Genomic DNA, 27,377 nt, shown 5'->3' with positions numbered 1-27,377 from the left:
AAGACACAAAAGAGTTGACAACTTCTGCAGGAAGGCAGGGAACTAACATTTAACAAGCCGGGTACTCTTTGCCAGGCGTTGAGTTAGAAGCTTAATGGACATTATCTCATTAAACCTTAATTAAAAGAAAATATGAGGGAGGTGTTACTGCTGTTTTACGCATGAGAAAACCAAATTTCAGCAGGGTTAAGTAACATGCCCCAGCTACACAGATAGTGGTGGAGCCAGGCCTCACTCCCAGATCTGTCGGGCCCCCATGTCTATTTAGGATAGTAATACTGAGGGTAGGGATTCCTGGACTGTTTGGGAAGGTTAAGCTACAGTATCTAAGGTCCCTTCCCAGCCCAGAGTTGATGATGCTGTGAGGTCTCCAGGGCGAGATGCAAAGCTTCAGAGACCTCACACAGTTCATCTCTTCCAGGGACTTCCAGAGAGTAGATGGTCCACTCATGCATCAAGATGCAAAGCCTGTGACAGGATGGTTAGGGCTGAGGTCTCCTGCCCAAGCAAGTGCAGGGGTCTTAAAAGTAAAAAATAAGCATTTCCACTATTCGTTTTTTAATGTTTATTTATTGGGTTGTATTAGGTCTTAGTTACAGCATGCAGGATCTTCATTGATCATGTGGGATCTTTGAGGCAGTGTGAGGGCTCAGTAGGTGCAGCATGTGAGCTTAGCTGCCCCGTGGCATATGGGATCTCAGTTCCCCAACCAGGGATTAAACCTGCATCCCCTGCATTGGAAGGTGGATTCTTAACCACTGGACCCCAGGGATGTCCCCACAGGGGTCTTTTGAAAAGGAAGAAGGGGCTGGAAATAAAGCAGCCACCCAGCAGTGTCGGCCACAGCAGCATCCTGGAGGCAGCTCCTCTCCTCGCCAGAGCATCTGAGCAAGGCCTCTTTGGTCGTGGCAGTGCCCAGGCAGCCTTGCCAGGGGTCGCACTGCGGGGAGGGCCAGGCCTGGGGTCCGAAGGGAGTGGCAGGAGCAGGGCAGAGCTGGACCTGGGTGGTGTACGTGGTCCAGAGCCTTTCCTGTGACACAGAGCATGGGGCATCGGTTTGGGATTAGGAAACCATCCAGGAAGTGGAGCCCTAGTCTCTGTGGAGTCTAGGGCCTAGCACCCTGGGAAAAGCTCCAAAAGACTGAGACGGAAGCGGAAGAGAACATTTACAAGCTTCTCTCACCTTTCAGGTGTCTCCCTCTGGATCTCTGGGCCCCCTCTCTGTCCCTCCAGTCCACAGCACCATTCCTGGAACAGGTGAGCTCTAAAAATAAGGTCTACTAGCATTCTTTTACAGAGAAGGCAATGGCACCCCACTCCAGTACTCTTGCCTGGAAAATCCCATGGACAGAGGAGCCTGGTAGGCTGCAGTCCATGGGGTCAGTAAGAGTCGGACACGACTAAGCAACTTCACTTTCACTTTTCACTTTCATGCATTGGAGAAGGAAATGGCAACCCACTCCAGTGTTCTTGCCTGGAGAATCCCAGGGACGGGGGAGCCTTGGTGGGCTGCTGTCTATGGGGTCGCACAGAGTCGGACACAACTGAAGCGACTTAGCAGCAGCAGCAGCAGCAACATTCTTTTAGATAATGGGATAACAGAACTGCAAGATACTGACCTAAGTCAGTTCAGTTCAGTTGCTCAGTCATGTCTGACTCTTTGTGACCCCATGGACTGCAGCACACCAGGCTCCCCTGTCCATCAGCAACTCCCAAAGCTTGCTCAAACTCATGTCCATCGAGCCGGTGATGCCATCCAATCATCTCATCCTCAGCATTCCCAAAATGTGTTTCAGAAGATGTTAACATTTTTTGTAGGAGGAAAAGTCTTCCATGATCAAGTAAGTTTGGGGAATGCTGAGTAGGTAAAGTTTGAACAAGTGTTTTTGTTTTAATTGCTGCACTTCTCAGCCCACTTTATGTACAAATGCCTTAAACATAAAAATGAGCTATAGAATTTTCTATAGAACTCTATTTTTCAAAAAGTATTTCAAAGCATTTCAAAGAATTAGATAGGGTGGCCATATGTCTGGATTTGCCCAGGACAGTCCCAGTAACTGATGGTCCCCTGTGTTGATGTCATTATCAATACTATTGCCTTCGACCCTTCAAAGCATCTTAGCTTGGAGGATGAAATCTATGTCACCTTATCCACGGAATGCTATTTGGGAAACCCAAATACAGGAGTTCAGTTTTATCCAGATTTGCCGTATTACAGAGGTCACAAAGGGATTGCAGGGAAGTGAAGCAAGTTGCCACAGGCCACAGAGCTCTTTAGTGGATGGCCGGGACTCCTCCCGTGCTCCTTCTGGAAGACCACATACCATGTGGAGATGGGAACCCCAGAGAGGCTGGCAATCTTGACCTGTGCTCTCAGCTTCTCTTTTCCTCTCTGAACATTCTTCCTTCTCTCCTCCTCTCTTCCTTCCTGAAGCTTCTGGTTCTCTTTCTCATTCTGCCCCTGGGTCCCAGGCTGAATATACCCAGCCCGGGGTGTGCCCTTGGAATGGGATGGTTTTGGCATCCGTCCTTCCTGTGTTTGGCAAGTCTTGGACTTGTGGAACCAGCCATGCCACTCTCCTGGGCCAAGGAGAAGTGTGTATGATGAGGGCCCCTCTGGGGCAGGGTGTTGATGCTACCGATAGGAGGTGGGCAGATGGGTAGGTGGGGGATGGAGTTAGGGAGAGGGTGAGACCCCTTGGGGGATACGTACCTGAAGGTCACGAGGTCCCCAGACCCCGCCTCATTAATTCCCCCTTGTTTCTGCCTCTCCTCGTGCTCAGTAACGTCATCCTGTTCCCCTGGGAAAAACAGCAGGCCATCTTCTCCCGGCTCAGGACTCCAGGCCAGCAGCCCCACTGCATCTCAAAATAACTCCAAAGCGGCCGTGAACTCCTCCTCCAGTTTTAACTCTTCAGGGTAAGGCAGAGGAAAGAGCGCACCAAGACACCTCTGCCAGGGCCAGGGGACACGTGAGAAGCTGCATCTGGGGGTCAACACCTTGGGGAAGAAGGCTTGTCACGGGGGAGGCGGGGAGAGGGTGGGGTGGTGAGCCAGACTGGACTGTATCCCTTGGGAGTGGGATTTAAAAGAGAAGCCTCAGCCAGTCCTGGCAAGGAGCTGATGTCAACAAAGCCAAAATTTCCATCCTCACTGGGAGGGTGGAAATTTCCAAACACTCCTGTCAGAAAGGGCCAGGTCCTTCGTTGGGCTTCGGAGAACTCCCCTTCACGCCAGTTCCAGCTGCAATGGGGGCGTTCAGCCCCGAGCCTGAGCTTCCCTGTGTAGCTGACGCCCAGGGAGAGGGGAGGGGTGCTCCATCCTAATCTTGTGCTCCCACTCGGGATGCAATGACAGAAGCAGCCTCCAGAGCCTTGATTCAAAGATTCTCCTCTAAAAAGTGTTCCCAGAGTGGAGCCTCAAGAGGTTTCTTCCCCAGTTCAGAACAAAACAAGAGATTTGCAAGTCAGGCAATTAAAGACCTGAGCTTGTTTGAAGAAATGAACCCGTTTGTCCAAACCCAAACTGTTTGGCAAGGCAGCCAGCTCTTAAGGGCCAACTGTTGCATACCCCCAAAGCTTGGAGCTCCTCAACCACCCCCACCAAAAAGAAGAGAGGAAAACATATTAATGGACATTAAAAAAAAATTGTTCTGGGATATAATTCACATTCCATAAAAATTACCAATTTAAAGTTTACAAGTCAGTGCTTTTTAGTATATTCACAGGATGGTGCAATTGTTGCCATATCTGATTCTAGAACATTTTCAGCACCCCTAGAAAAAAAACCCTATATGTTCCTGCTAGTGCTCACTGCTCATTCACGTCTTTCCTAGTGGTTAGAAGCTGTCTGACTGACTCGTTCCTTTCTTCCTTCTAGATCTTGGTATCGATGGAGTCATCCCACCTACCTCCACTGAGACCAAAAAGTTTCTCCTCTGACACCTGGCCCTGTATTCCCCACCAGAAGGAAGGGGGTCATGCCTTCTCTGTATGGACAGATTACTTTCAGGAGAGAGAGTGGAAGAGGATGAACCCAAACTCTTGTCTTCTTCTTCTTCGGAGCAAGGGCCTCCAGAGATCCAAACTGTGATTAAACTGTGTGCTGATTCCTAGCGCTCTTGAAACGCACATCCCTCCTAGGAGTTGGTCATTTTTACCTTCCTCGCCTGCACCCTTCTCTAAATATTTCAGACAGTTTCCCTGCTGCAGTGGCCTTTGAAAAAGGACTTTTTATTATTCTCCAGCTCGTCTCCAGTTCATTCTGGGCACAGCCATTCACCTGGTGCCAAACTACCAGAGGGGAGAGAATGGGTTTTGACTCTGAACTTAGCCACAGTCCGAGAACTGATTCTAGAATCTGTGAAAAGATTTGAATCTGATGTCTCCACCAAAGCGTTGATGTTTTTTTCTGTTCGGCAAAGTTTTCATTTCACCCTACTTTCTCTTTAGCCCCGCCCCCTTTTCTAGAACCAAATCCATTCATAATCGTGTTCTCCAAATTCCCTCCTCTTTCGTCAGTCCCCTGGGCATATCTCTCTGCCCACAGGTGCTCTTCTCTCTGCTTTGTCTGCCCCAGAGTTTAGGAGCACTTGTCTCTTCTCTCCTTCCCTGTGTTTCTCCTTCTCTCCTCCTCTTGCCTGTCTCCTGTTGCAGAAGGAGGAACACAAAAGCAAACACACAACAATTATGCTGGCAACATACTTGTATATAGCCCTTTCCTTTTTTTGAATTATGTTAATCTCTCCTTAATGTGGAATTTTCCAGCAAAATGTTTAACTCAGGTGTGAATTTTGAAGATGTCTCTGTAATATATTATCTTCTTTAACAAAAAAGAAAGAAAAAAAATACCAAAGTGTGAACTACTGTGCTACCTTCCACAGGAGTTCTCATGTGGGCTGGGAATCATTGTTGATTTTTGCAGGAACATTCTTTCTCCAGTCTCTTTCTTTGTGGGCCAGTGTGTAGACCTGTAACATGAAGCCACTGTAGAAATGGTTGCTTTTTTTTTTTTTTTTAAAGACTGCGTATCCAAGAAAATGTTGAGATTCAAAGGAATCTCTCTGTTCCTAAATAAATTTGTATAGTGATATATACAGTATTCCACTATTGGTAAGAAGCTACTACTACTAAGTCGCTTCAGTCGTGTCCGACTCTGTGCGACCCCATAGATGGCAGCCCACCAGGCTCCTCTGTCCCTGGGATTCTCCAGGCAAGAACATTGGAGTGGGTTACCATTTCCTTCTGTGATGCATGCTAAGTCACTTCAGTCATGTCTGACTCTGTGCGACCCTATGGACAGCAGCCCACCAGGCTCCTCTGTCCATGGGATTCTCTAGGCAAGAATACTGGAGTGTGTTGCCATTTCTTTCTCAAATTGGTAATAAGTTTAGATTATTCTGTGTCTTTTGTTGTGGGGGAATGTAAATGCAAATAATGAAACAGGATGGATAAAGTGTTTCAAATTGGTGGGTTAATTTATTACTTCCCCAACTGATGCTGAAGATGACATACATTAATAGAGGGCTCTGGATAGTTCAGAGATTCTACTCTTTTTGACTGAACAACCTTGAGGAAAGTGTAGGTAAGAGATTGGCTTCCTCATTTTGTAAGTGGGAGAATGGTAAACGTGTAAGGTCAAGTTGTTTGGAGACTTATGAGGTGAAGTCTGGGGTTTATAGCTCATATCTCAGAAATCCAAAAGGTCATGAAAGTGATAGACATTTGAGACAAGGGATGATTCAAAAGTCAAGTATATTTGGCTTTTGAATGCACTGTGACTTTTGATGAAGCAGTTGAGACGCAAGGAAGCTATCCTTGTGGTCTTTCTTGGGTTAATAAAAATTTAAATGGCTAGCATTTTTGAGGCAAACATTGACCTGTAAGAAAAGGAGACCCTTCAAAAATGTAATGACTGAAGGGAAGAAACGAAAATTAGCATTAAACATTTGTTGCAAATAGTGATATCCAAAGGGGAAATCTATATGCAAATAACCACAAATTAACTGGGGTTTTTTTGGATGGGGCTTATATTAAAAGTAATATTTCGTGTGGTGAAGTGGGAGAAAGCCTATTGGTAGTAGTTACTTAGTCAAGAAAAGATCTAGTTGAAAGGAGCTAGGTATGCACCAAGGAGATAAGAGGAGCCTGCAGCAATAATTTAATTGTATAAACTACTCTGCCACCCACAGGCCCATCTGTGCACACACACGTGCGTGTGCACTGTTCTTTGTGTACTCGTGGGTGCCAGAGTAGACACCTTCCTGCAGCAGTACTGGCTACTTTGATACCTTGTTCAGGTGAGTGCTGAAAGTTGATGACCTGCACTGTCCTTGAGTCTGGTGTTCACTCATTTGACCCTTTAACAAATATTTTATTTTTTCAGAGCAGTTTTAGGTTTACAGCAAAATTAAGAGGAAGCTAAAGAGATTTCTTGTACACCTCTTGCCCCCATATATTCATAGCTTTCCCCATTATCAACGTCATTCACGAGAAAGTAATTTTTTTTTTTTTTTTTTTACCAAGAATGAATCTACCCTGACACATCACAATCACCCAAAGTCCAGCATTAAACATTTGTTAGCTTACCTTGGAGTTCTCTCTAGATGTCATACCTTCTCTAGGTTTGGAGAAAAGTACAATGATGCGTATCCATCATTATAATATCATATGAGTATTTTTCACTGCCCTAACAACCCTCTGTGCTCTACCTATTCATCTCTCCCTGCCACACCCTTACAGCCTTTTTACTGTCGCAATAATTTTGCCTTTTCCAGAATGTCACATGGTTGGAATCATAGTATATAGCCTTTCCAGATAGGCTCATTTCAATTAGTAATATGCATTTAACTTTCTTTCATGTCTTTTCATGAGCTTGCTAGCTCATTTCTTTTTAATGCTGAATAATATCCTAATGTCTGGATGTACCACAGTTTATTTATTCATTTACCTACCAAAGGACATCTTGGTTGCTTCCAAATTTTGGCAATTATGAATAAAGCTGCTATAAATATCTGTGAACAGGTTTTTGTGTAGTCATAAATTTTCAGTTCATTTAGGCAAATACCAAGGAGTGTGATTGCCAGATTGTGAGTACATTTAGTTTTGTAAGAAACCACCAAACTGTCTTCCCAAGTGGCTGTACCACTTTGCATCCTCACCAGCAATGTTATTAGAGTTCCTATTGCTCTGCATCCTTGCTAGCCTTTGTTGTCAGTGTTTGGGATTTTGGTCATTTTAATAGGAATACAGTGGTATCTCATTGTTGTTTTAATTTGCATATCCCTGATGATATGATGTGGAACAACTTTTCATCTGTGTATCTTCTCTGGGGAGATGTCTATTAAGATCTTTGGCCCATTTTTAAATCAAGTTGTCTGTTTTTTTACTGTTGAGTTTTAACAGTTTTTTTGTATATTTTGGATAACAGTCCTTTATCAGATGTGTCTTTTGCAAATATTTTCCCCAAGTCTGTGATTTCTCTTCTCATTCTCTTGATGTTGTCTTTTGCAGAACAGAAATCTTTCATTTTAGTGATGTCCAGCTTGTTAATTATTTCTTTCATGGTCTGTCTCTGGTGGTGTGTCTAAAAAGGCAACACCATACCCAGCATCATTTAGGGTTCCTCCTATGCTATCTTCTAAAAGCGGTTCCCAACCTTTTCAGAACCAGGAACCAGTTTCATGGAAGACAATTTTTCCATGGACCAAGCGGGAGCGAATGGTATGATTACCATCATGGTATATCAGGATGATTCAAGCACATTATATTTATTGCACAGTTTACTTCTACTATTATTATTACATCAGCTCCACTTCAGATCATCAGGCATTAGATCCTGGAGGTTGGGGACCTCTGTTTCAGGAGTTTTATAGCTTTGTGTTTTACATTTAGGCCTGTGATCATTTTGAGTTAAGTTTTGTGACGGTGTAAGGTCTGAGTCTAGGTTCATTTTTTCACATGTGGATGTCCAGTTGTCCCAGCTCCATCTGTTGAAGACACTATCATTATCCTATTGTATTGCCTTTGCTCCTTTGTCAAAAATCAGTTGACTATATTTATGGGGGTCTATTTCTGGGCTATTTGACTATGGTTTTTATAAAAGAAATAAACAGAATTGTAGTCAACCTGCTCAGCCTCCTGTAGCTTCCATTAACTGTTGCCTTGGAATGTTGCTGAACAGACTCAAGCCTAAAAGGGGGTACCAATTCACTTTTCATGTCTGCAAGATCCTGTAAAACTCATCATTCCAGTCAAGTTTAACTGAAGCCTGGTTAGCTTCGTCAGCATCTAATTAGGCACAAGAGAATCAAAGGGCAACAACCAGTCATTGTCTAAGAGGAAAGAAAGGGAAAGAGAATTGTTGCTGCTGTTTTTTGAACTATCAAACTTTGATCTTTAGTCGACTCAAGACTGATGGGCTCAGCTGTGGGCTCCTAATACTAAGAGCTTTTGGTCCAACTGTGAGGATGAGTTTAGTTGCAGACTCAAATTAAGAATCCTGTCCTGGAGCTCAACCCAGTGTTCTGTGACAACCTAGAGTGGTGGGGAGGGGAGGGAGATGGGAGATGGTTCAGGAGAGAGTGGATATATGTAGCTGAGTCCTGTTGATGTGTGGCAGAGGCTAACACAATATTGCAGAGCAATTGTCCTCCAATAATTGTTTTTTATCCTATACCTCTCAATATTGTACAATTATAATCTTTGATAATTAAAAAATAATAATAATAGATAAGCTAAAAAAAAAAAAGAGTCCTGTTCTGAGCCCCCAGATTGCCGGCTCAGTGCCCCTCCCCTCTGTGCACTCTGCTTCCCCTGGCTACGTTCATGGACTGTGTTTGCTGACTCTTCTGTTTTCCTGATAGACTGTGGGGAGCTCCTTGTAGCTGTCTGTCTTTTTCTCTGTATCCTCATGACTATATGCAAATATAGTGTGTGACAAGGACACAATAGGCAATTCAGGTTTTCAAAACTTGAATTCTTTCTTTTAACCTCTAAACAACTTCTAATAGGAGCTGTGAATGAAGAATACATTGTACCATCTTGTAGGAGACTCTAGGGGAGTGGAGGCCACCTACCTTTGTGGTTAAGAGTATGACCTCCAAGGCCATATTCCTGGGTTCATTACCCAAATCTGCCTCCTACTAATCATGTCACTTTGGGCAATTTCCTTCAGTGCTCTGTGACTCAGTTTCTCACCTGTAAAATGGGGATAACAACAATATCCATCTCCAAGAGTTGTTGTGAGAATTAATGACTTAATATGTATATATATGTAAAGTTCCTGGAACAATGCTTGATACATTAATAAGTGTTATCTGTTATTATTGTGATTATTATGATTATGATTGTTATTATTAGTAAAATAAATGGGTGGAGAGTTTCCTATTCTCTGAACAGGCTAGAACTTTCCTGGGGAATGCCACGGTTGACAAGCCTGTGATTTGGTGGAACAAGGATTATGGCCAAGATACATGAATTAATGAAATTTAATCCCAGGTAATGGAGTTTGAACCTGGAATCCCAGCCACCCCAGGATAAAGGTCCAATATAGGCTCAACTGGAAGAACTAGCACTTTCCCTTAGGCCCTCAGCCATTAGACTCCTGAAGCCTTTAATTCATATTCTGTTCTTTCCTGGGAAATGGTGGCAGCAAGAAGATAATTCCAGATTCAGATACTAGAAGAACTGTAAGAAAAACAAGTGGGGAAAAGTTGAGGTATGCATACAATCTATTCATTTAGTGAAATGGATCTCTCCTTGTTTTCTTTCTTCAACCTATTATTATTACTTATCTGGTCTATTCCAATCCACTTGTGACAGGTTGTCTTCTCCAATTCATCTTATACTGATTTTCATTGAGCATCTATATAGCAGTGATCCTCAACTTTGCTTACACAATTGAATTATCCAGGAAACTTAAAAAAAATTGACACACACAGATTCTGATTTACTTTGCCTGGGATGTGGCCCAGGGAAATGGGACTTTCAAAAACTCCTCAGGTGAGTCTGTTGTACTGTCATGGTTGAGATCTGCTGCCTGAATGTGCATACAGATCACTGGGGACTCTCTTAAAAATGCAGATTTGATTCAGTAGATCCAGGGTTAGGGTCTGAGAATTTGTGTTTTTAACAAACTCTCAGGTAATACAGATTGGAGTAGCAAGGACTTGAGAACATGATAAAATTATTCCCTTGCCCAAAATCATCGTGGGTTTCCTGTTATCTGCATAATATAATGCCTCAGCCTGGCATCCTAGGCTAGCATCAGTAATGAAGGTCCTCGGGGGAGGAGCCAAGATGGCGGAGGAATAGGACCGGGAGACCACTTTCTCCCCTACAAAGTCATCAAAAGAACATTTGAACGCCGAGCAAACTTCACAAAACAACTTCTGACCGCTAGCAATAATGAAAGGTCCTCTAACATCAGTGCCTCCCAAATATGACTAATCATCTGAATGATCTATGAGCAGGTTTTAATAAATATAGATTCCTGAACCTCACGCTAAGCCTATTAAAGCACAACCTTCAAGCAGCCTGAACAAAGGGTATTTTGAAAACACTTCCCAAGTGATCTAGAGGGGCATTCAGATTTAGGAGCGCCAGTATGCTTCCAATATACATTTGCAGGCTCACTTCCCATTCATTCAAGCAGCAAGAATTTATTGCACCTGCCTTTGTACCAGGTAGGGGTATCAGGGAAACAAAGATGAAAAGAGTGTGATCCTGATTCTTAAGGGGCTGGCAAAACAAATGACCCAAACTATTTACTATTCCCCAAGCATAGCCTAAAGGCTCACACTTCTGCTCAAGGTCTTCTCTTCTTAAGAATATTTGGGCCCCTCACAGCATCCTATCATTGCCTGTCTTGATCAACCAAACCAGATGCCCTCTTTTTAAAAATTAATTAATGGATTTGGCTGCACTGGGTCTTAGTTGCAACAGTCGGGATCCTTAGTTGTGGCATGTGGGATCTAGTTCCTTGACCAAGGATTGAACCAAGGCCCCCTGCATTGAGAACATGGAGTCTTGACCACTGGACCAATAGGGAAGCCCCTTAGATGTCCTGTTTATCCCATTTGCATCACCACACTTTCATTTAGCTGTCTCTTCAAATTCACTTTCCTTAGTATCAAAACAGATTCAGAGAAGAGAGAGGATTAACCCAAAGTGAGATAATAACAACAATAATTAACATTTATATAACATGTGCCAGGCATTCTGTAGGCACTTTACACATGTCAAGTGTGTAAAATTCTTGCAATAACCCAATGAGACAGCTATTATTATTACTACCCCCATTCTGTGGATGAGAAAACAGAGGCACAGAAAAGTTAAGTAACTTGTTCAAAGATACACAGTCAGTAACCAAGCCGGATTTACTCTCAAAGCCTTACTCTCTACTGCCAAGGTGAGAGGGCTGACCCGAGAAGGAATAGATAACCTCTGAGTTTCAGGCCTGAGCACTTTCCTGGAAATCAGTTATTTGTGTGCCTGTTTAACTTAAACGCAAAAGTGAAATCTCCTACAGATCCTAGTAGGGGTGTAAGCACTTAGAAGGCGCTTTCCAACTGGTTATGGGATGAACCGTCCATCGTGGGGGCAGGGGATGCGTGAGTGTTCTAACAAAGACAACAAACCAACAAGTAAGCAAGGACAACAGTCTGCAGGTCTCACGTCACTATTATGTCATTATCACCCCTCACACCCCCGCCCCTCGCCTCCCCAGGCCTGCGTGACGAAGAGGGGATCCTCCCGGCCGCTTTCTGCACAGTCCCGGGTCCAGCTCTGGCTGTGCGCTCCGTCCTCCCAGCCAGCAGGTGCCCCCAGACCCCCGGCTCCTCCTCTGCCGCTGTCAGAGCCTCGTCCTCCCTTCCCTCTTTCCGCTGCTTCCTGCTCCCGGGGATCCCGGTCCTGAGCTCTGGGGCCGAGGCGCCCGAGGCTTTCCAGGGCGCTGGACCAGGTAACTGCGCTGCGCGAACCGCCCGGCTCCGGCGGCCGGCTTGGGCTCTGGACGTGGGTGGCCTGGCTTGTCCGGCCCGCTGAGGGGGGGGGGAGGGTGGGAGAAGGAAGCCGGCAGATGGCCTGGCCTGGCCTCTGAGGGGAGAGGGCCTCCTTCTGCCTTTGGGCGCCGATGGGATACCGGCATAACGGTCCGGCTGGCTCAGGTGCGCCGCAGCCGGGCGTGGCCGCCGCGTAGGTAGGCACATCCCGGGGAGATGCGCTCGCAGTGCCTGCCAGGCGCCGAGGTTGCCGCTGGCCCCAGCCACGCCTGCTCCGAGGCCCAGAGCCAGGTGGGCCCGCCCAGCGCTCCTCCTCCAGAATCTGGCCCTGGACAGGGAGGAGCGAGGACTGGAGCCTTGGGATTCTGAGCTGAAACGGCCATCGACCATCTAAATACCCTGCCATCTTTTCCCCCAAGAGTGAAAAGCCCAAACGCGGAGATGGAGTGACATTCCCAAGGTCACAGCGTTGCCATTTCCGGATGTCTATTCTTTTATTTGTTTGTAAATGGGCTACTGTTCCCTCTGTTCTGCCAGGGAATTAGGATTCAGGGAAGAAGACTCTAAAAATACTAATCGGCATAACCAAAAGAGCTGATCCGTATTACTCTGGCTGGTGACCTGGCCTTTAAAAGGAAGTGAGAGAGGACGGTTCTTTTCATTCTGGGTCCTTTGTACTTCTGGCTCTTGCTCAGAAAATTGGCCTGGAAGCTTTACGAAATTCTCAAAACTCCTTGTCAGAACTGGGCTGGCTTATAGAGTTTTATCGGTCATTTCCCCTCTACGTCTCTTTAACTGAAGCTTGAGAGGTGAAAGTGATTGGTCCACACACTGATAGCTATTTAGGGGCAGAAATAGAATTGGAACTCAGGTCAGTGGTTGACACCTGCTGTTTTCTTGAGTAAAAATCTGGTTTCAGATGAAAGCTGTACTGCACTTGACCTTCATAAAGCCCTCTTGGGATAGCATTCTTGGGAGTGGCTTGTGTACTGATGTGTGTTGGTCCACAGATACTATTTCACTTGTCAGAATAGGGTTAAGCAGTGAGTGTAGCCATGCAGAAACTTCCTGCTGAGATGAGACCGATATCTGAAATGTTTTTTTTAACTTTTTTATTTGTACTTTCAGTAGAGGGACTAATGAATATTAATAAGGACATCTTGGTTATTTTCAGATTTTCACCCTGTCTGACTCTATTGACTCCATTATTCTCATTTCTGTCCTGGTATATTTATCACCAGTAAAAATGTCAAAAAGTGTAGCTTTCTAACTTTGTTTCATTTTTAACTGAATAATTTCCTTAAAGATATTTTTATATATTAACAAAAACTCCCCACTTGTACCTCAAAATCCTGCTTCCCTCTTGGTCAGTTTTTGAGTTGAGTTGAGAATAGAACTAGCTTCTTTTTTTTTCCCTTCCAAAATATCTCTTGTTTAGTTCCATCTTCAGGTTTAGCTCATTTTGATTTTGACTGGTAAACCCATAATCCAAACCCAAACTTCAGTTTAGTATCAGTTTAAAACCACATTAAACTCTCATGTGTCATATGACTTCTAGCAGAGACCACAAGTGGTGGAGGTGTTTTTTCATGAGAGCTTCTTAGTGGGATTTTTGAAATATGAACACATCTAATACATGTATTATATTACTTGTGTCTCGTAGTCCAAGGTCAGTTATCACTGGGAGGTTATTGACATTTATTCATCATTACGACACGTTATATTAGACTGTCTGCTAACTCAGAATGCAGTTCCTGCTTTTCAGTTTACAGTTTTGACCAGTTATCTCTAAGGAACACGCAATCAGAATTATAGCCACACTTCAGTGGAAGATTCTTGGCAATGTAGATAAGGAAAAAGTATTTCTGTGAAGGCAATATTTTTGTACTGTCTTACAGTAGAAATGAAGACATATACTCAGTATGACCCAATGCTGTTTTCTTAGGGTGCGTTCTTTGTTTTTCCGGTCTTGGTCTTTTCCTCGTAGGATGGCCTTAGCTCTGTGTCTGCGGGCACTGTGCAGCCTGGCAGGCTGGCTCTCGCTCTACGGTTCTTTCTGTCGCCTGAATAAGCACCGAAGCTATGAGTGGAACTGCCGGCTGGTTACGTTCACCCACGGAATCCTCTCGATAGGTCTTTCAGCTTATATTGGCTTCATTGATGGCCCTTGGCCTTTTACCCACCCAGGTATGTGGGAGACGTTAGAGAATCTTCCCTTAGGAATTTATGATTTGGAGGTAGTCTTAGAAGGATGGGAGTTTTCCACAGAATTTGGATAATACTGAAGAATATTGAAGAATAATTACTATTATAATGTGGTGTGGGAGTCTTCATTCATCTTCATTGTGAATTCTGATATTGTATGCATCACCTTTTCTTTCTGCTTTTCATAACTCTATTTTAAAAATAATTTTAATTGCTTAATTGATCAAAATGTATAAATTATAAAAGCAATATTAACATTTTCTACCACCACCCCCAGACAGACAATAATGGACTGTATAATACATACTTTTTGGTAACCTGCAACTTTTACTTGATTGTATATTCAAAGGACATCATCTTTCCATGTCTATGTGTATAGATCTTCCTTATCCTTTTCAGTTATTATAGAATATTGTATGCATTTGCTAACCTTTATTTAACCAATGCCTCATTATTAGGGGTAGCTGTATTAATTTTTAAGCTGCCAGATGTGTTTCTAAGTGTTCCTTAGAATATAAAACCTGTATCCCCTTGAATTAGTTTGCTGGGGTTTATTACAGACTGGGTAGCTTAAATGACAAAGATTGATTTTCTCACAATTCTGGAGGCTAGAAGTCCAAGATCAAGTTGGTGCATTTGATTTCTTCTAAGGCTTCCCCTCCTTTGCATGCAGATAGCTGCCTTCTTGCTGTCTTCACATGGTCTTTTGTGTCTAGTGTCCTCATTTTATAAGAACACCACCCTAATGACTCTATTTTAATTTAATTACCTCTTCAAAGGTCCTATCTGCAAATATAGTCATATTTTGAGGTTCTGGGGTTCAGCCCTTCAACATATGGATTTTGTGGGGACATAGTTCAATCTGTAAGTTCCCTGGAATATGATTTTTTAAAAAAATTCCTTATATTCTTTTTCTAATTTCTTTATATTCCCATATTGAGTTTCTGAATTTCCTCCCCAAACTATCAAACTGATAAGAAGAAATGCTTAAGCTTTATGTTTTACATGAAGGTTCTTAATAGATTCAAACATGTCATGTCCTTGCACCCTATGTTCTTGCATATGGGAACATACTAACTTTGGGGGTTCTCTCCAGAGTCCACTTTCAAAACAAGTTAGGGCCACCAGTATCCAATAATCTAACCCATTAAGCTAAGAAATTAATCTGACATTTGGGACAGAGTAACATTTCCATTATGGTTTATTATAGGATATTGAATATTGTCCCTTTGCTATACAGTAGGATCTTGTTTTTTGTCCATTCCATATATGATAGTTTGCATTTGCTAGTGGGATAGAATAACTGAGTCTGGAAGCAGACTTTAAGCTGGTTAAAAAAAAAAAGAAAGAGACTGTGTAGGATTTTAATTGAAAGAACAAAATAACTCGATTTTATGCTGCTACACAGAGAGGATGCTGGATCATTGCTGGTGTTTGAATCACTCACTGAGATCTGATGCATCAGAATAGCATGTCCTGGGGCCTGTAACATTGGTTTGATAGAGACCAAAGTTTTAGATTTTAGTCTTTTTTTTTTTTTTTTTTTTTGGTTGTCTCTAAAAAGCATGTGCCTGCCATTGCTTTTGTTTTCAGTGATTCCAAAAGGTTTGAGAAAGAGCATCACAGGATCCCTGTGTAAGCCAGCACAATTCCTAGCCACTCAATTTGCTTCTGTCTTGGTTTACACAGGATCCCTGTGTAAGCCAGCACAATTCCTAGCCACTCAATTTGCTTCTGTCTTGGTTTACACAGGATCCCTGTGTAAGCCAGCACAATTCCTAGCCACTCAATTTGCTTCTGTCTTGGTTTACACAGGATCCCTGTGTAAGCCAGCACAATTCCTAGCCACTCAATTTGCTTCTGTCTTGGTTTATTTCAGGCTCACCCAATACACCTCTCCAAGTGCACGTTCTGTGTCTCACCTTGGGCTACTTCATCTTCGACTTGGGCTGGTGCATCTACTTCCGGTCTGAGGGGCCTCTGATGCTGGCTCACCACACACTGAGTATCTTGGGCATCGTCGTGGCCCTGGTGCTTGGAGAGTCAGGCACAGAGGTCAATGCGGTCCTCTTTGGAAGCGAGATTACCAACCCCCTGCTACAGATGCGCTGGTTTCTTCGTGAAACAGGCCATTACCATAGTTTCACTGGAGACGTGGTGGATTTCCTCTTTGTGGCGCTGTTCACTGGAGTGAGGATTGGCGTGGGAGCTTGCCTCCTCTTCTGTGAAATGGTCTCACCCACGCCCAAGTGGTTTGTGAAGGTCGGGGGAGTAGCGATGTATGTGGTGTCTTGGTGTTTCATGTTTAGCATCTGGCGCTTTGCATGGAGGAAAAGCATCAAGAAGTACCACACCTGGAGAAGCAGGTGGAGTGAGGAGTGGCAGCTCAGACTTAATGGACATCTCAAGACACACTAGCCAAGGCTTGCTCTGGACAATGGATTAGGTTTAGTTAGCCACGAGAACCAGGTTGGATATATGGCTGTTACAGAATCGTGCTTGTTACAAACTTAGATCACAAAAAAGGGCTAAATTTATTGATTGGTTTGAAAGTCAGTCTTGGAGCAGAACACATTCCAGTATTAAAATGCTGACTTCTGCAGGAGCACAGCTATGGAAAGTGAGACTACCAGCAGTAGTTTCGAGTCAGAGCTGTGAGATGAGTGTGCTGCATTCCTTGTAGGTTGTGGTGACCCTGGCTCTTCTGTCCCTGGGAGGCTTGATGACCAGACAGCTTAGAAAGGAACTCAAAAACATTAGTGCAATTTCTTCCTTATTCCTTTGAATAAACAAATTTTATTCCTGGCTTCTGTGTAGCAGCTTAAAGAAATGCACCCCATTTACTATAAAGTGAGGGACTTTCAGGAAGTCACTTGGATCAGGAAATTGAGAGCAGGATGGGGGGGTGAAACCATGACAGTGGTGGGGGGCTACTTCCTGAGTCTCCCTATGCCATATACTTGGTATATACCATATAGGACTCCCTGTACTTGGGGGTCCCCAAGTACATACCTTTAGGCATGGCGCTTCACTAGGAAGACTCACAGGACACAGCACTTTGTTGTCCTTAGAGCTTTGATTTATTACAGCAAAAGGATACAATGAAAAATCAGCCAAAGGAAAAGGCACCTGGAGCAGAGTACAGGGGAAACCAGCCCCAAGCTTCCAGAGCCCTCTCCCAGTGGGATCATGTAGGATGTGCTAGTTCCTCTAGCAATGATCTGTTTAAAGTATATATGAAATGTCTAGAAGAAAGCTTGTGGGAGACGTATCTGAGGTTTCACCTGGGGGCTGATGCTATAGGCAGTCTTTCCATGGTGTGCAAAAGTCAGCCTTTTCCTGACTCCCAGAAGGAAAGGAGGTTTTTGCCATGAACCACATTGTTTGTGCAGTTCAGAGTCAGTGAGCCAGTCTCATCAGTTCATGTGGGAACCTTCCTGACGAAATCTAAGTCCCTGGATGCTGGCCAAGGGCCAACCTTGCAGACAGCCCTTTCCAGGCCTGCTCTATTAACTCTTTTCTGCACAAAAGCCATAGAGCTAGAGCTTCGGATGAGAGATGAATGAGGTGTGGGCAGATTTACCGAGTCCTGTTGTACGGGTTCTGCCCTACCAGGAAAACTATGCCAGTTCTCAGGGCTTTTGTGCATTAATCTCCTAGGCATGAGAGGCTGTGACTAAATTCCGCAGGGATTTACCATGTAGATTCCACTGGGCTTGAGATGCCAGTTCAGGTTTCAGCTCTGCTATACATACTGCAAACCAGAACCAAAGACCAAATGTCCTGGCCTCAGGGTGATGAGGCTGGTTTTTTTTTTTTTTTTTTTTCCATTTCAGATACATTCCCTGTTCATCTTGTTACTACTTTTTCTCTGGAAAAGGTGCCACTCTCTCTGAACAGTATATTATGAAAAAGCCAATGTTAGAAGGAAAAAAGTATTTCTTAGTCAATAGTCTCTCATCTTACCTAGGAAAAGCAAGAACACAAGGGTAGTAAAAGGGCTTAGGAAGTGAGAATTCTTAGGTTCTTTGAAGTAATTTGTCTACTCACCTGCCAGCTCCTTTGGGGCAAGTCACTTGTTTACTCTTTGCCTCTGTTTGAACCCTACTGTCAGTAAACGAAATACCCTATTGCATATTTCATAGAGACATTAGGTGGCTTTTCATTAATGAAGGTGTTTAATGTAGGACTTTTATGGGAAAAAATGAAAGTTTTATTTGTTTGTTTGTTTTTTATTTATTTAGTCAGTTGTGTTGTTGAGACCATGTAGTGGCGACCATGTAGCTTAGCTGATGAGCAAGGGTCTGGGGCTGTTGAAGTCAGGGCTGGAGGTCAGTAAGAAGTGTCAGCCCATTCGATGGTCACTGGTAATCCTAGCCTAATGAGTGGTTCTTGAAAATGGACATCATTGTCCAGGCATGAGTGGTTGGAACCGAATGAGGTCATCATTGCTCTGGGAAAAAACAGCTTTAAAGGCATGGTAACTATGGGTCTTTTAAAATGATTGTCATTTGGTTAAGGAGAGTTGCTGGACATGAGAATAATCTGACAGTAGCATCCCCAACTCCTTTTTTTCTATGACCCATATCCCTGAAATGCTGGTTAGCTTCTTTCCAATAAGATTGTGGTCAAAGTAGGATGTTAGGGAATGCTGATCTTAGCAAAAGCCTAGTTAAAAAATCGTGGCTTGGCACCAAAAAAAAAAAGGAAGAAAAAAGCCATTTCTTGAATTTTGGCATAGTGCAACCTGTCCCATACCAGACGAATGAATAGACTTAATCTGGTATCAGTTCTTTTCTCCTTATGCCTCAGAAGCAAAGGGATTGCAGACCTTGCTCTTTTAGGGAAATGTACTTAGATTTCTTGAATTTCAAGAAACCTAACTAATGATAAGGGAAGGAGAATCCCTCATTTTAGCTTTTTCTTGATGTTGTAGCTGACAACTCCAAAGGCAACTCGCTGAGACAAAACTGTGAAATGAAGGTGACTCAGCAGTTAAGATGCTGAGTTTGTCCATGACAGGTACCAAAGGGCTAATTAACATGTGGTATGGTCAGACACATGAAGTACTCATTTGCATTCAGATTACTATGTAATAATTATTAACACTGCTCAAGAAGAATTTATATTTCAATAAGATTTATACTAAATTTTATAAAAATAAACAACTTTTTATCAATCCAGGGTCTGGCTTTATGTCTTTTTTGTGGTTCTGCCAAGAAGCTTAAAAAAAAAAAAAGGCTTCAGCCTGAAGAAAGGTTGAACCATATTTATACTTACTGGTAAAATACTTCTTAGCTGCTCTTATCCTCCATTCTGAATACTGTTTATTTTTTGAGGCAACAACCTACATACAGAAAGCAGCTTGCCAAAAGGAGGAGGAAGAACTTAATTTCTTACTTTGCCACCTGTTTTAGTTGTTGTTCAGTCACTCAGTCGTGTCTGACTCTTTGCAACCCCATGAACTGCAGTATGCCAGGCTTCCTTGTCCTTCACCATCTCCCGGAGCTTGCTCAAACTCATGTCCATTGAGTCGGTGATGCCATCCAACCATCTTGTCCTCTATTGTCCCCTTCTCCTCCTGCCTTCAATCCTCAAAAGCATCAGTGTCTTTTCCAATGAGTCAGTTCTTCGAAGCAGGGGGCCAAAGGATTGGAGCTTCAGCTTCAGCATCAGTCCTTCCAATGAATATTCAGGGTTGATTGCCTTTATGATTGACTGGTTTGATCTCCTTGCAGTCCAAAGGACTCTCAAGAATCTTCTCCAATACCACAGTTCAAAAGCATCAAATCTTTGGTGCTTAGCCTTCTTTATGTTAGGCCTATTTGAGTAGTTGCCTTGAAAAAAATGATGTCCAGTTGGGTCCATGAAGACAGGGCCTTCTGCTCTCTTCAGACTCTGCTTCCAAAGACTGGAGCAGTGTTAGACACACAGTAGGTGCTCATTGTGTGCTCAGTCATGTCTGAGTCTTTGCAGCCCCAGGGATTGTAGGCCACCACACTCCTCTGTCCACTGGATTACCCAGGTAAGAATACTGGAGTGGAGTGCCATTTCCTCCTCTAGGGGGATCTTCCCAACCCAGGGATCAAACCCAAGTTTCTTACATCTCCTGCATTGGCAGGCAGTACTTTACCACTAGAGCCACTTGGAAAGCCAGCTGCTCAATAAGCAGCTTGAAAGAATGGATGAGGGCCTGGATAACCCCCCCATTGGAAAACCTCAAAGAGCATGCATAGTGGATAGGTGTCATCAATGTCATTTTTCTAGGTAAAGGACTAATGTCCCTGGGGAGTGTGTTCTGCCTAAATTGGTGTGACTATTGTGAAGGTATTCTATACACAGACTCTAGAATAGTCTAAAACTACCAACAGCTGTAAAGAGACTTTTGGGGACTTTTTTTTCTTTTTTTTACCATGAGAGCTTTGTGTGTGAATATAGAGATTTTCATTATTAAAAAAAAAATAGCTCTGGAGTGAATAACCACTGGCTTAATTAAATCCTTTGCTTACCATCTTCCGAAGCTTTCCCACAGCAAATGGCCTCTTTGCTCACAGCTAGAACTTTGGGTCTGTTTAAGTTTGGAAAGATCTTGAAAGCAGCCTGCCAAGAGGTTTTGTATGCAAGGAAGAGAAGGTGAATTAGGAAACTTTCCCAGTTTGTTTTATTCCTGAAGCTTGTGGAGTGAGGCATTCTTGAAGGGAAGAAGGAAACTCATTTTTAAAATGCATGATTTGATGAGTCATTGGGTCCAATTAATTTGATACCCACGCTGTGAAATTGCTGGAGTAGGGCAGAAAAGATATGTAGTACGTCTGAAAGTTTGTGGATAAGGTTTGAATTTTGATCGTTGTATACAGACTGATGAAGCTCTTTGCAGTTATCTACGGAAAATTCGCAATTTAATTAAGAGTTTTCAGGACAGAATTATCATGCTAGGGTACACCAGCAGGTGGCAATGTGTCCTGGTCTGATCATTAGGAAAGTGGCTTGGAACTCCATTCTGCTTCCATTCTTTCCCAAAATAAACATTACAAAATTAGTTGGCTGTGCCCTGGACTTTAAAAAAAAAAAAAAAAATCGAGCAATAAAGAGTCATCTTTGGCCTCTGTTTATCTTTTTTTTTTTTTTTAACCCAGTTCTAACGTCAGCCTTAGCTCATGAATCTATTCAGGGATAATGATCCTTTCATGCACTGTTGCGGACTGACTTTGAGAAACAGCATTGTTAATAGGTAATTGTTTCCTTTCTCCACATCCAGTGTTTATTAGATTTGCTTTGCCACTTGATTTCCACAAAAAGGTTAAAGGCCCGTATCCACCAATACAGGTTTGAACCCGAAAGTCTGAAAATGGTTGTATGAAGAGACAGCCACTTCAGATGTTTGCAGGCGGAATGGAAGAAATATATTGTACATGGTACTTGAATCGCTACAATCCTGAGTTACGCAACCATAAAATTGGATGGGTGTCTAAACCTACTACCCAGTAGGAAAAAAAACATATATATATATTTGGGAACTCTTCAAAGAGAACTGTAATGTAACAGGATAAATAAACTGCCCCCCCTCCCCCGCTCCCATTTCTTTCCACAGCAAGCTTGTTAAGCCGCTGTGGAAAGCACCATGCTTGCTCAATTTGGCAAATAACACATTTCATTTTGCCAAGGCAGAAGCAGCCTAAAAGCAACATTATACGAAGAAATCCTGGCTCCAATTCCCAAACTCTGTCTCCCCATTCCTATACACTTCCATCCTCCAACCCTCCACCGGCAGCCAAGACTTTTTTGCGTGGCAGCCCCTGCCCTGGGCCGAGGCCAGCAGGTGCCCCAGGTGAGCGGCCAAAGCCAAAATCTCTCTCTGCTGGGGTCTGATTCAGGAGAGAGCAGCGGGGTCCGGGCAGCCAGACCTGAGTTTGCTTCCATTCGCCAAAAACAGTCTCTGTGTGTTATCAGAAAAGGAGAACAAGTATGCTCCCTTAAGGAACACAAGTTTCTAGGACAAGGTGGTGAGTAATTCCCAGAGCCTCTCTCATCCTCAGCTCCTCGGGACTGGGGGCGTGCTCTCTGGGGGAAAGCCGAGTTAGTGCGAGCTAGACCCCAAAGTAGCAACCTCCGGCATTCGTGGGTTCCCTAGGACAACCTTAGGTTGGCGCGTGGGACTCTCAGGGTCGCACGGTGCCCACCTCTTTCTGCCCCCGCAGAACTACTTTTTCGCTCCCCCCCCCCACAGGACTCCGGCGGAGGCGTCCGCGCGGGGTCGGCGCGCACCCTCTGTGAGTGAGCGGCGGCGGCGCGTGAGCCAAGGCGGCGCGCGGGGTGGCGAGCGCGGGGGGCTGGGGCCGTCCCGTGCACCGCGGAGGGATCCCGGGTGAGGCGGCTTCCCGAAGTCAGAGGGGAGGAGGCCAAAAAAAGTCGGCGGGGGAGGGGAAGGGCGAGCGCTCGCGCTGGATGCGGCAGGGGCCGGGAAGGCAGAACCGGAACCGGAACCCGAGCGCGCGCCTGCGGTTGTCGCGCGGCGCCCGCCCCCCCACACCGCCGGCGGCCTCCTCCGCCCGCCGCGCGCGCTCCCGCGAGAGCCTCAGGACCGGGCGAGCCGGCCCTGCGTTCCGAGTCGCCGCGGTCGCCACCGGCCTCCCGGGCCGGTGCTTCCAGGCCGGGTCGGACGGGAACCTCCCGCCCCTCGCGGGAACCACCGCCTACCGGCGCGTCGGGGAGGAGCCACCGCCGCCGCCGCCGCCGCCTTCGCCGACCGCGGAAGAGCCCGGGCCTCCGAGGGATGGGGAGCAGCCCGCGGGGCTGAGAGACCAGGTTCCTGTCACCTCCGGCTGCGGGACCTCCTCCCCCGGCGCTCGTGCTCGTCCCGGCGCCCGGAGCTTGGTGGGGGGCGGCGAGGAAGACGAGAGGGGTCCCCCGGCCCGGGGCCATGGAGCCGCGCGCGGCTGACGCGGGGCGGCCCGAGACGCGGCCGAGACCGCGACTACGAGCGGCCGGCTGCCACAGATAGAAAGCAGAAGCCAGCGGCCCCCGGCTCGGCGGCGGGGATTTGCAGGCCCCGGAGACCCCGACGAGGAGCCCATCCTGCCCCAGACCCGGAGGGACTCCTGAGGTCCCTTCCCTGCGCGGCTCGCCGACTTCTCTCCGTGACGAAGTTTTCTCCGGCGCTTTCCCAAGGATCGCTCCCTAGCTTTAGAACTCGCTTTCTGGCGGACTTGCTCGGTTTGTTTTGGGAGATAACTTGCTTCGCTCCCACCCACATCCCCTTTCCTTGACCCCTGCCAGTCGGATCTTCTAGATGACTGAATGGAGTTTTGAGTTGGACTCTGGTGTCCCCTACGGAGTCGGGCCTGATCCCGGAGCGCTGGGGGTGGGGTGGAGGTGTTACAGTAAAATGCAAGTTGGATAAAAGGAGGACCTCTCGCCAAGGGCCCCAATGAGTGGCACACAGTCTACTATCACCGACAGGTTGGTATGAAGCCCCCTCCGCCCCCCCGCCCTGCGCTTAGCCTCCCTGGATGGGGCCCCACCTAGCAGGAGAGTCAGGATTGACGATTGCCTTTGCCCAGTGAAGTTGACAGGCATCCGACGGAGGGTTGTTTCCGAGCTCTGCAGTTAGTCTGGGGTGGCTGCCAAGTTACTCGGTTGATTGAATTTGGAAATGTATTTTTTTTTTTCTGGAGAGAAACTTTTCCAGAGTGTTGGAGGAGGAGTAGGTAAAGCCACGATTGTGTTTTTCTGTCCGTAGTGGGCATTAGGATTCAGTACTGATTTTGGAAGCAGAGGAAGGTCATTTTGGGTGAAGGTCAGCGCCGGAGGTCTGCTGGGGTATTGGTCCCTCATAAGTTTAACTCCTGTCCTGTAGTTCCCTAGACTCTGTTGGGTTTTAGGACTTTCTGTTTGTGAACTTCATTCTGAGACTACCGCATGATGATTTATGAAATTGATATCCTTGAAACATTGACTTGGACAATGTTTATTGTCTAATAGTTTTTCAGAATGTTGGAATTACCAGTAAGTCCCAGTCTCCTGGTGGGGACAATATCAAGGAACTAAGCGAACAAACAAACAAAAAATGGCAGGGGAACATCATGGGGCTTGATTTTAATTATTTCACTTTTAGGATTTCATTTACCAGAAACGTTTGCATTTAAGGGGTGTAGCGCCTAAGCGAATTATGTAGTAGAATCTGGCAGGTGGATTTGTTGAGTTGGGTAAGTCTTTTCCTGTACTTAACCTATGTTTCTTGGTGAATTGAGCTAGACCATTTGTGGTTTAAGTGAGCTTCCTTACTCTTTAGAGTTATTCTTTGCAATATTTAAGTGAGAAAAGCATATTCTTTACTACATGGTATTTTTAAATATAACTAACTTTGTATTCAAGTCCCAAGTTTCAGTTGTGGGGTTTTTTTTTTTTTTTTTTGTCAGCCTTCAAACCATTACATCATTAAAAAAAAAAAAGATTAACTGAAGTTAGGGAGCAAAGAAAGCATTTTGAGAAGTGCTTCTGCAAAAAGTAGTTGACTTCCCTAATAAGAGTTTCACCCAATTGTAAGACTGATTTGTTGATTTTAAAAGGGCCAAATTCCATTATCTTACCCTAACAGCTACTCCAGAAACAGAATTTCCTGTTCCTGTTGATGCTTCCCAGTATCACGTGAATGTTCACCTAAAAGATTCTATTAAATATTTAAACTACTTATTATTTGTTTGTGTATTTTTTTAAAATGCATTTAATTTTCAACTTCTCCGAGAGTACATTTAACATTATTAACAATGCTTATTTTGATTTTTTCTGGTTATTCCCATTCCTTTTCCTTTCAGGGTGTTTTGCCTCTGAGAAGCCACTTTCATGGGTGTGTGGGTAATTGTTTTCCTGGTTCTCTCAATTCTTGCCTTCTCTGTTGACCCTGGAGACAAGTCTTATTAGGAACTACTATGTTGGTAGTTTTCATTGCAATAATAAGGGTGTTTAATTCTGTAGAAACAGAACCTTGGATCACCAGCTCATTCCACATGAAAATCACCTAAAGGCCCCTAAGTAATGATATTTCCTTCTTTGCTTCTCAGAGATTTCCATTATGTTGGAAAGAAAACCTTGGGATTTGTGTTGCTTTTTATAACTTAGATGAGATATGTAAGCATGCAGTTAATGCCTGTTTTTTGCCAGGCACTGTGCGGGGCACAGGATTAAGAGATGAATATTCTGAGATGAATCTGCAAATTGGTTTGGGTTTAGTATCTACTTGAATTAGTTCAGGTACTGCCTAATTTCACATACCTTTTAAAAGACGAAAGACTTTAAAAGCCACTTACTGTGCCTTGGTGAGACAATTATGGATTCGTATTTCTTAGGAATTTACTACTAGTTTCTTTTTTTCCACCACAAGACTTATTCTTATGTGACCATTACTTTTTCTTTAAACATATCTTGCCCCATAAATCTCAAACATCCATTGACTCTTGGAGTTGTCTCTGATTTGAATATATGTCGGGGTGAAATCTAGAAGTACTGGTTGAGTGTTACTTCTGTGCCAGGCTGCCTTAATAAAATTATGAGTATAGAACAGTTCCCATCTTCTCAGCCTACCTACCTCAGCCTCTTTTCTCATGGCCTAACTGCATTGCACTCTAGGTACATTTTGCTGATTCTAGAGCTGTTGGCAAATTAACAGTGCCTTTTTAAAGATCCTTTCAAGTTTGAAGTACTGTATGTGGTATGGCTTTGTTCTGTAGAGTGTGCAGACCCACCAGGCCAGCTGTGTGAGTTAAGAGTTCTTTCATTGTGGTGTTTCTGACTACAGAGTCTGTCTGTCCTCAGTTGAAATCAGACTAGCTGGTTTTGGGCGTTGTTCTGTTTTGCAGTTTGTGGCAGGCGACACATGGCTGAACAAGATAAGAAGGGTTTTATTCTTGTGTTAGGGACGTGCTGGGGCTGGGATGGAATTCAGCTATGTTTGGGCTCTGAATGGTCACTTTGGAGACTCAGAATTCTGTTATATCCTGTTATTATTTTGCAGTTAAATTAACACATTCATTTACTCCCCTTTTCATTCTCTACTCTTCAGGCACTCCAGCCCCCTTTTTAAAAGTGTAGTTATCAACTTAAAACTCAGACTGTATGTTCATGGTAGCTATTGTTTTTATGTAGTATATTTGAATTGTTAAAAAAAATCTAAAGTTATGAATACCATTCAGTGTCTTGCTTTGTAACTTCTATGAGACCTGAAGAGTATATTTTTCAGCTTTAAGCACCAGCACTTGAAAAGTGGTAGAAACGTCTGATTGCTGTTCTCCAGTCTGCATTGATTACTGCCCTCAGTCCCAAAATAATCCTAATTGTTTCTAATCCTCCTGGATGCTTGTCCTCTCCCGAAGAGTTTAGGGGTCCTGTGGCAGTTGGAATTTCTTTTGAGAGATAAGAGAATGCTTTTTCAGTGGACTGAGCAAATTGTTTCAGGTTGTATTCTAGAACAGTGAATTTTCAGGGACAATACAGGTAGGATTTTTGCTATAAAGGTCTTTGTTGAAAAGAACCTGTGTCCTGTCTAGGACTCATAGATTTTGTTGGTTTTGATTTATAGATAAAAGGTTTTTAATATATTGACTTTTTTTTTTTTTAAAGCACTGTAAGTTCAACTTTAAGCTTGTTTAACTGAAGCAAGTCTTTTTGTTCTTTGTTTTTATTTTTTTAAAGAAGCAGCTTTTTAAAGTGAGTCTGGAAACCAGAGGCGTTTTATGCATTTATCCAGTAATTAATGTTTTCATTCATGATACTTTTTCTGCCAACAGTGCCATATAATAATGCTTTTGATTAAAATACAAAACAAATTCTGTATGTGCGCTGTTTTCAAGGCTGCCTGAGTCATCTGCAAGGTGAAATTATTTGTAGCATTCATTTGTAAAATCAGTCATTTGATAAATACTGAATTGAAAGTGGGGCCAGGATCACAGTGCTAGCTTTGTATTCACTTTAATGTTGTCTTTTCTTCTAGTTTTTCAGTTTAAAATCCTGATTCACACAGGTATGCAGTAGTACATTCGCTTGTACAGTTTTACATGAGTCAACATGTACAGTCCAAAGTAAATTTTTTTTAAAGTACAGAGCTATAGTCTTCTAGATTAGCAGCACATTTATAAGATGTTCATGTGTATTTGGTGAGATGATGAGAGAAGCTTTA

The 27,377-nt window shown here is 44.0% G+C and overlaps 3 protein-coding genes and 1 long non-coding RNA gene across 10 annotated transcripts in view; 3 read left to right on the top strand and 1 right to left on the bottom strand.

Annotated features, from left to right (window-relative positions):
- Positions 1-8,129, top strand: part of POU2F3 (POU class 2 homeobox 3) — an 88,672-nt gene extending 80,543 nt beyond the window's left edge. For both annotated transcript variants that reach the window (XM_020891401.2, XM_070473474.1), the window contains exons 11-13: positions 1,191-1,257; positions 2,784-2,919; positions 3,880-8,129. In XM_020891401.2, the coding sequence (XP_020747060.2) occupies positions 1,191-1,257; positions 2,784-2,919; positions 3,880-3,919 (243 nt within the window). In that variant the 3' untranslated portion in view covers positions 3,920-8,129. The remainder of the gene's footprint in view (positions 1-1,190; positions 1,258-2,783; positions 2,920-3,879) is intronic.
- On the bottom strand, positions 551-3,203 carry LOC139037153 (uncharacterized). Its single transcript, XR_011489981.1, has 3 exons — positions 2,714-3,203; positions 1,184-1,248; positions 551-1,030 (listed from the first exon to the last, which is right to left on the bottom strand). It is a non-coding gene; the product is annotated as an uncharacterized lncRNA (long non-coding RNA).
- Positions 8,130-11,760: 3,631 nt separating the features above from the next.
- Positions 11,761-27,377, top strand: part of ARHGEF12 (Rho guanine nucleotide exchange factor 12) — a 170,830-nt gene continuing 155,213 nt past the window's right edge. For 3 of the 4 annotated variants that reach the window (XM_070473473.1, XM_020891396.2, XM_020891395.2), the window contains exon 1: positions 23,474-23,665. Coding sequence is in view for 2 of the 4 variants with exons in the window: in XM_020891396.2 (XP_020747055.2) it covers positions 23,634-23,665 (32 nt within the window). In the remaining 2 variants the exon portion in view is untranslated. Of the gene's footprint in view, positions 11,962-23,473; positions 23,666-27,377 lie in introns of those variants that run through there. The other variant, XM_020891397.2, reaches the window with a different exon arrangement.
- TLCD5 (TLC domain containing 5) lies at positions 11,884-19,389 on the top strand. Of its 3 annotated transcripts, XM_020891399.2 has the most exons (3): positions 11,884-11,961; positions 13,989-14,188; positions 16,086-19,389. In XM_020891399.2, the coding sequence occupies exons 2-3, from the start codon at positions 13,990-13,992 to the stop codon at positions 16,622-16,624; spliced, it is 738 nt and encodes a 245-aa protein (XP_020747058.1). In that variant the 5' UTR covers positions 11,884-11,961; position 13,989; the 3' UTR covers positions 16,625-19,389. The 3 variants fall into 3 exon arrangements, with proteins under 3 accessions (XP_020747058.1, XP_020747059.1, XP_020747057.1); XM_020891400.2 differs by lacking the exon at positions 13,989-14,188 and having other exon boundaries at positions 11,894-11,961; XM_020891398.2 differs by lacking the exon at positions 11,884-11,961 and having other exon boundaries at positions 12,809-14,188.

The sequence above is a fragment of the Odocoileus virginianus genome, chromosome 10 (assembly GCF_023699985.2).
Source record: "Odocoileus virginianus isolate 20LAN1187 ecotype Illinois chromosome 10, Ovbor_1.2, whole genome shotgun sequence".
Classification (NCBI taxonomy): Eukaryota; Metazoa; Chordata; class Mammalia; order Artiodactyla; family Cervidae; genus Odocoileus; species Odocoileus virginianus.
Note: the sequence above shows the minus strand (reverse complement) of the source record. Positions and strands in the feature narration are given on the sequence as shown.

What these genes read in the sequence shown, in the direction of transcription:
- TLCD5 (XM_020891398.2), top strand. Translation starts at nt 13,924, where the DNA reads ATGACCCAATGCTGTTTTCTTAGGGTGCGTTCTTTGTTTTTCCGGTCT. An exon ending in TTGGCCTTTTACCCACCCAG is followed by an intron (nt 14,189 to 16,085) that starts GTATGTGGGAGA and finishes GGTTTATTTCAG; the next exon opens with GCTCACCCAATACACCTCTC.